The 8,380-nt window shown below is 35.8% G+C and overlaps 1 protein-coding gene across 1 annotated transcript; it reads right to left on the reverse strand.

The window, feature by feature from the left end:
• LOC118030702 (kinesin-like protein KIN-5C) lies at window positions 1–7,421 on the reverse strand. The gene is made up of 23 exons (XM_035034918.2): window positions 7,138–7,421; window positions 6,921–7,050; window positions 6,395–6,553; window positions 5,938–6,287; window positions 5,722–5,860; window positions 5,511–5,608; window positions 5,279–5,435; window positions 4,652–4,721; window positions 4,469–4,545; window positions 4,290–4,343; window positions 4,107–4,187; window positions 3,919–4,030; window positions 3,753–3,839; window positions 3,492–3,667; window positions 3,199–3,360; window positions 2,940–3,047; window positions 2,442–2,600; window positions 2,281–2,364; window positions 2,001–2,206; window positions 1,817–1,918; window positions 1,431–1,540; window positions 785–936; window positions 1–481 (listed from the first exon to the last, which is right to left on the reverse strand). Exons 1-23 carry the CDS (start codon window positions 7,194–7,196, stop codon window positions 278–280), a joined length of 3,036 nt encoding a protein of 1,011 aa, XP_034890809.1. The 5' UTR covers window positions 7,197–7,421; the 3' UTR covers window positions 1–277.
• Between the last annotated feature and the right edge of the window lie 959 nt (window positions 7,422–8,380).

Genomic DNA, 8,380 nt, shown 5'->3' on the forward strand with positions numbered 1-8,380 from the left:
TTAAAGAATGGCATGCGTTACATTACACGAGCGGAACTGAAAGGAACCACCCATCTTGAACCCCAAATGTGTAGTTTTGTGCCTCAATTTACAATCATTCTGTTGAGCTACAAGTTACTAAATCCCAAGATGGGATTTATTAACCTCGACACATGAATCCTCTGCCACACCCTTTCCTGCAGCCTTGCAGTTTTCAATAATAACTCAGGACGCCGATGGTACAGAATAAAGATACAAATAGGCAGTCATGGCGGAGAGAAATGAAACACGGCCAATGCTATTGCTGATTCAGTTGAACAAGGGGTGACCGTGGTATTAGAGATGGTTTTAGTTCTTTCTCCTCCAATGATTCATATGAATTATTTTCTCGAAATTCCTCGAGAAGATTTTCCATTGGCATTGCTCGAAGTGATTCAATGGTCCCCTTGCTAGGAACATCCGGCTCATTTCTCACTGGTGTTGTGCCTGTAGACTCATAATCCTGCAAGTCAGATCAACATAATTATCAAGTGAGTGTAATTGACTAATACATATTGCATCCAAATGAGCTTAAATTTAGTCATTTGGAACCTGGTAGTAGATATATTTCCATGACCAGGCCCACTATAGCAACTCAACACGTTTTGAGACTAGAGTACGCAATTTAAGAATTCAAAACAGCACATCAAACAATTCTAATACATAGATTTGTCAAAATTTCAACGAGATTCAAAGCAAAATCATACACCACCCCCATCCCCCCTACTTGAGTAGAGGTTAGGTGTGCTAAACCAAACCAACTTACCATATATCGCTGCTCAAATGTTTCATGTGCTCTATCTTCGATAGCTGCAGATTTGCCAGAGTGATCCTCTCTGAAAGTCTCCAGTGCATTTGCATGGGCTTTAACAGCATCCAAGATCTTAGATACAGATCCTCGCTCATTGTCTGACATTCCTGTAACACATCCATGTCAACATTAAATCTACATCCCAAATCATAAAGTAATGAGTGCAATGTGAAAGCATCCCAACATACACTGATCCTCAACTAGTATGCATACCTAAATCTACATGCACGTAATAAAGCACCAGCTAAAACAAGCCAGAATTCTTTTCGAAGAAGAATAACTTGTAGACTAACTACAATAAACACGCAATCAGTGTTCCCCAAACTATTTATGATGATTCCAAAATTATCCTTCTACATTTACCGCAGGAATGGGGACTAGAGAACTGTGAAAAACAAAACAGAGTTATTGGAGGTTTGAAAAGTATAATGTAAGACATTCAAAATCATTGTAACATTCTCCATCAATCACCAACAGTGATCCTTATGCAATTTATCTACCAAACATCTCGTATTTCAGTGAAATTTATAACGATGTGAAAGGCTGTGATTATTATTTTTGAAAAAAAAGCAAAAGAAAAGGGAAGACAAAAATAAATTACTGTTAATGCGCTTGAGGATATCTTCACTATTATTTGCCACATCTTGCTCAGCTGTAACCCGTGCAGAATCAACCTCAGCAACATGCTGCTCAAAGCTTTCCGATGCATTTCTGCACCAAGGTGTTGAAAGGAAGAAAGGATGAATTTAAACAAAATGACGAAATGACTTAATGAGGCAACTGTGAAAATTACATGAAACAATGAAAGAAGGGTACAATCATAGCTTGGCCTATGCACTCCATGACAAGAGCCAAAACCATGACTCCCTGATCCATCCTAACTGGAGGTGGATTCTCAGAAGAAAAAAATACCTGTGGGTTCTATGAGACAGTGGATGTCAAGATTAACTACTTATCAAAAATGTTAAGAGAAGGTGGCATTTCTACCTTGTAAGCGAAACCAATTCAGAAACATGACTAATTCCCATCTTATTCACAGAGTCATGTGTCTTCTGCCAATGCTTGAAAGCTGATCCAGCAGTACTTACACTAAAGAAAATAATAGGGAACCAATTAACAAAAGAATAAAAGATATTGAGTTCAACCACCACTCGCAGAAGACTTTACATACCATTGCTGTAAGAGCGACTCCATCCTACAATGTTTGGCAGCAGAATAATCAGCAACATCCTTAGCATTGTATTCTGCCTGCATGGAAAATTCATGCCATTTTCGTTTTGCATCTGTTGACACACATTCCATTGAAGAAACGTGTCCATCCAAGAATGCCTTGTTTCCAGTAGCAGTTTCTCTAAGATCAACAAGCCTTGCATCCACCTATTGACTTAACCATCAGCGTCTTAACAATACAACAAACAGGAAACTATAGCTGAGAAAATAATGTAACAAACCAGCTCTTTTTGACGCTGAAGGTGGTTGGAAACCAGGTTATTGATATCAGCAACAAGCTTCTCAGCATCGGTTTTTGATTGCTCCTGCATAGTTGCTTTCAATTGGTAATGCAGAACAGGACATATTCACCCATGTGTTTAATTTCTTTACCATGCCTCACCTCATAAGCTTCCTGAAAATCACAAATATTTTTCATTTGAATGGCATCAGCTTGCACTGCATGATTTTCCAGGCTTTTGCATTGTTCCAAAATCTTATCAAGAAATCCATTCATGTATTCAGAAACCTCCTTTCTTTTCTCGCTACTGACAAGGAATCGCTGTTCAGTCCACATGAAAACAAAGTTACAAAATAAGAAACAGCAAAAGATACAAGGAATTTAAAACAAACGGAATAAATTGAAAGATCAACCAGGAGAACACGTCTGACTAGGGTTGGTAAAAGTAGCAAACTACATGTATACATTTAGAAAGCAGTAAACGGGGTTAATTAGCATCTAATAAAGAAAGTATAAAAGCAGGTTACAGATGAATTTCAATGTTTAAGGGATAATATTGAGATTAAAAAAAAAACTGCAAATAGGAAGTCTTAGTGAAATTAGAAGCTGATACCCAAACCAAAAAAATATATATATACAAGATAAGATCAAGGATCAAACCTGACGCATTTCCCTGGCAAAAAGAGCTACTTCTCCCTGGTGAGTTGAAAGACTATTCTGGAGGTCATCAAATATCGAAGCTGCTGGACCAGCCTCGGATTCTAGATACTGATTTGAAAAGAAAATCAAAGGAATACATAAACGTCTCGGATTATAGATACAGATTTGAAAAAGAAATCAAACAAATACATAAATGTTCGTGGTATGTCTAAAGAAAGACAAAATGGTAAAACAACCAACCCAAATAATTGAAACCTACATCTTTAATAGACTGTGTGCTGGAAGAAGCCATCGAAGAAATTTCCTCTAAGCCGGCAATAGAGCTGGCCTTGTGCAAATGGACAACATTTTGCACTGCCTCGATGTGAGAAATATACACGGCCCTCGAAGCCGATAATTTCTTCTTCAATTCCTCAACTGACTGAAACAAAATATCAAGCATGTATGAGGTGATTAAGAACAAAACTGGGGAAAATGAAATCAAAAGTACTGTTACAACAGATAACAAAATCTGTAAGAAGAAGAAAATGGTAACCATAGCTTATCCAATACCTTATAATGCATGTCTAAGAAGGAATGACCAAGTTCCTGAACACGCTGAAGATGTTCATTTTGCTGAGATATAGACATAGATACCATGTTACATAGAGAAACAATCTGTTGGGAGAGCTGCCCTCTAAAATTGTTAACCACTGATCTGTTATCAGAACTCAATTTATCTTCTCTACCTGCACAGCATCTTGTAGATAGTTACAACTCTCGATTGCATAACAATAAAGTTGACTGTTTAAAACCAAGTCAAGGACTACATACCAATCTTCTGAAACAAAGAAGCATTGTCCTGAAGTGCTTTCTCAAGGTCAGATCGTAAAACACAAGCTTGATGAGCCAGAGCATTCTCTGTTTTGAAAATTCATCAGGATTATTAATACATTAAAAAATATGAGTAAAAATTCAGTAGAAGAAAAGTCAATCATGCCTGCTTTTCTCTGCTCAGATATGATAAAATCCCTCTCTTTCAAACCATATCGACACTTCTTCAATTCTTCTTCAGTACACGTGAGCAATTTGATAGTTTGATTGAAATTTTTCTGCACGTTTCACCCATTTCAAGAAAGTCAATTCAAACATAAGAAACATTCTAAACAACAAACCAACCCAACTCACCTCAGCAGTACTAAGTTTGCTGCTCAAATCAGAACATTGTCGAACTTGGGCATCGTACCTATCTCGCCACTCCTCAGATTGCTGTTTGTAGCATACCATAGATTGTTCTTGTAAATTTCAGTTTCATACCAACAAAAATAATAAATCCACAACTTCTGTAGAAAAATTGTCACAAATACTAACCTTCTGATGGGTTTCTATCACAACTCCCATTTGTTCTATCTGATCTGCCATGGCCTGATCACAATAGAGACATGACATGAGTATAAAAACTTGTAGTATAAAAGAAATATGCAATGGCCTAATATATGTATAATTGCAGCATCAAAGCTAATGTGTAAAATTGGGGAATGAAGCAATACCTTTCTTTCACTTTCCTCCTGATAGTATCGCTCCTTCGGAATATAAACACCATTTTTTTCACGGGTAGCATAAACCTCTGGACAAAATGCCAAAGATTATTTAAATTCATCAAAATAAAGCAACATGAGTTACCAATGGAAAGTTTTTTGTTTACTACCCCTGGCAGATTCAAAGCATCTCACCTGCCTTAAGTCTTTCAATTTCTCCATAAAGGTCCTTTATAAGAGTTGTTTTCATCATCTTTTGGTTGACCTACGAACAGCCACAACAAAATTTATGAACTCCCTAACGAAACTACAAACAACTATTTAAATGTTTAATAATATATAAAGGCTACGATATAGGAAAGGCAAAAACATACAGAGAGTTGCCATATCTTAACTCAATCCAATAGGTCTTCAAGGCATAAAATATATAACATATACCTTTCCATCCCCCCCAAAAAAAAAAGCAATGCGTGTACAGCTAAATGAGACATAAATGCATGCCACTTGAGATCTTAGCATCATTCCTCAGAGTAAAATTTAATTGTAAAAAAACAGTCCCAGGGTGCAGAGCTCACTCAAACAAATTGATATGCAATAGTATACATTAACTTGCATAATAGAAGATTTCATTCGGGAATTACATCTGTCAACAAAGGGATATGAACAAAAGCTAGGAAACTACACCAAGACAGTCCCCCACCCAAACTGTATCAAGTCATAATGAGCTTTTACATATCAGATGCATATATTACTGCTATAGAAACCTTCGGGGAAATCAAACAAATCTATTCAAAATAACTAAAATAAAACAAGACCACTAACCTCCGGCTTATTTTTTATATTCTTAGCCCTGTGCGCATAATCCAGTGTACTCAATGTCTCTTCCAGGCAATGAACAGCTGGTGATACAGTTGCTATAATGCATGTTTTGGTTCTTCCTCCAAGTGAATCACGAAGTAGTCTGGTAAGCTTGCTATCCCTGGAACAATTCAAGCAGGTAAATAGAAGTCAGAAGAAAATCAACATAAGATATGGCTGGGGTAACAGGATAAACCTGTAAGGGATATGCCCAAGATGCTCCACAAGAGCATTAATGACTCGCCCCAAAGTAAGTAGACTTTTGTTGATTTCACCAGCTTCTCTTGCACGACCCTATTAATCAACAAGGTTACAAAGCATCAGATACTTATAAATTTAAATTTAATTTGGCAATTCCCAGAAAAAAAAATCATATATAACATTGGTTTCAGAATAAGAATGTATACCTCTCTAGCACCTGAGCGAGAAATATTTTCTGAACCAGCTAGATCCACCAAATTCAGCTTGCCACATTTGATTAGTTCTTCACCTTCAGGTGTTGCTTCCTTGATATGTATTGTAATAGAAAAGAGAGAGTGCGACCGACTATGAAAAAAGATGAAATCTTTATATAACAACTTTGTAATCACCCCATGAGCATTAAACAGTTAAAGAATTATCACCTAGATTGCTTGTTCAACAGAGTTTCTGCTGTTCGACGCTTTGCAGATCCTCTTTCTAGAAGTGTGAATATCTCAGACGCACTTGCTACTATTTCCTCCTCTAAACCTCTTACAAGAACCCCACCTTTGCCATCCTCCATAAGAGGTAACTGCTTCTTTTGTTTCTCCTCCAAAGAGATTCTAGAAATCTCCTCAGGAGCAAGCAAATCAGTAATCTCTTCGTTGTACAATTCTAAGAAAGTGACCTTCACGCTGTATTCTGCATTTTGGCCTTCAAGAGTATCAAAAATTTGTTGAACTGTTCTCGGTATGACCCCGGCTTCTGAAGGCAACTCTCCATTAGGTCCGCTCTGTCACATTTTACATCACACGAATAGATCATTAACTCATAAATTACACAATAAAACATCTAAAACATCAAACCGACATGTCCATTAAATAGTCCCATAAATTATACCTTTGATCTTTTGCATTCACCTTCCATGGTGTAAGTTTTGCCTGTACCAGTTTGACCATATGCAAAAATGGTACAGTTGAACCCTTCTAAAACTTCATTCACAATTGGCACCACTGCTTGTTCATAAAGATCCTTTTGCTGTGCTGAAGGACCAAAAACCTACATTCATCCAGCATTAACAAAATTATTATATTTTTCTACAGACAAGAAAAGCGAAGCAACCCACCATATTCAATATAAAAATATATATATATATATATATATATGCAAACCACAATAACAACATAAATACCCCAGTAGATAACAATTCAATATACAATTAAACATGACTTCGAAATTAGATGTACCAAGAGAACCCAATAACAAACCCAGGTAGTGAATCTGTCACTAACAGCCGCAAACTTACAAAATCGAACCCTAAAATCACCAACCTCCCCCGAAAAAAATGCAGGATCCACTGAGTTAATTTCCAAGTTTAAATTTGAATTAAAAGCATCTAAATAAACAGAAATAATTCCAATTTCACCTTATCGAAAGTGAAAACCCTATCGATATGTTTCCCAGCTATATTCTGCGAAACCGCAACTTCTCTCTGGTAATCATTGCAAGTCACCACTTGCGGTGCATTACTCCTCAATTCGTCCTCGCTAAACGGCCTAACAAATCGCCACCAGAAAAAAAAATCAACACAAATTCAAATAAATGACTAATTTGAGTCCATAAAACCCTAATGAAAAGGTTACCTGCAACGAAGAAGCACTTGCACGTTAACGCCTTTCTCTTTCTCGTGGCGACCTGACATTTTTTGCTTTCTTCTCCTTGATGAATCGGAGAACGGTGAGAGAATCGTACGTGTTTCTGCTGTTAGATCCAGTCCTCTGTATCTCAGAGAGATCTCTTTATCGATCTCTCTTCTCTCTATTCCCTTCTCTCTGCGTGTGTTTGTTTTGGTGTGTGAGAGTGTGAAGGGAGAGCGGGATGCGGGTGCGATTTGAATTTCAAGACCCGCTCGCTTTGAAAATCCAACGGTTTGAAATGGATCGGACGCTGTTGTCCTGATTAAAATTTTGTAGCTGTTCGGTTTTGTACTTTGACGGTTTTGTCCCAGTGTCCTTTGTTGGTTATTTTTTATTATTTGAACATATAGTTTGTTTTGGTGTTTTCAAAATGTTTTCAAAAAAATTATATTTTTTATTTTTTTTATGCTTCTATTTATTGTTTTAGATTTTTTTTTTTATGTATTGATATTAAAAATATTATTTTAATATATTTATAATAAAAAGCACTTCAACATCAACAGTTACCACAATATTAAACAAACTCTAATAATTAATATAGAATTTTTGTGGATATTATAGGGTAGTGATTGGTCATAATCTTGAAATAAAAGAGAATGAGACAATATGTATGGAAAGATAAGAGAGAATTGGAGATGAAGAAAAAATTGTGTTTGGTAATAAAGTACAAGATAGAGTGATTATCTCTATATATTTATTTGGTTAATGGTGAATAAAACAAAATAAAAATATAAAAATATCTAATTTATTTGGTATGTATTACTATTGAATTTATATATTTAAAGAAAACAACAAGTAGATATTATTTATTTTTATTTTTATTTTTATTTTAGTTTATCATGAGTGTTGAAATTATTAATAATAATAATACCTTGGTTATAAAAACTTAGATCGCCAAATGGGTCGACCCGAGACCTAATTAAATTGGGGTATGGACTGGTCAAAGCTTAAGAGAAAATAGAGGAAGGACTGACCCAACCTTACCTGATCACACACCCTGGTTCACCTGCAATCTAGCCAACTCGTGGTAAAAACACGGGTCAAAAGTCTATTGAGTTTTTCTTTGAAAATTTTGTAATCAAAATGATATTATTTAAATTTTCAAAAAAAGTTGAGTAGATCCAGATGATCTTGTTCGGTGTCAAATTTTAAAATTATAATAATAACTATTTTTATTATTAAATATTTT

The sequence above is a fragment of the Populus alba genome, chromosome 6 (genome assembly GCF_005239225.2).
Source record: "Populus alba chromosome 6, ASM523922v2, whole genome shotgun sequence".
In the NCBI taxonomy this organism is placed as follows: domain Eukaryota; kingdom Viridiplantae; phylum Streptophyta; class Magnoliopsida; order Malpighiales; family Salicaceae; genus Populus; species Populus alba.

What these genes read in the sequence shown, in the direction of transcription:
- LOC118030702 (XM_035034918.2), bottom strand. Translation starts at nt 7,196, where the DNA reads ATGTCAGGTCGCCACGAGAAAGAGAAAGGCGTTAACGTGCAAGTGCTT. An exon ending in CTGTTGAACAAGCAATCTAG is followed by an intron (nt 5,861 to 5,937) that starts GTGATAATTCTT and finishes CTTTTTTCATAG; the next exon opens with TCGGTCGCACTCTCTCTTTT. An exon ending in GAGTCGCTCTTACAGCAATG is followed by an intron (nt 1,919 to 2,000) that starts GTATGTAAAGTC and finishes TATTTTCTTTAG; the next exon opens with TGTAAGTACTGCTGGATCAG.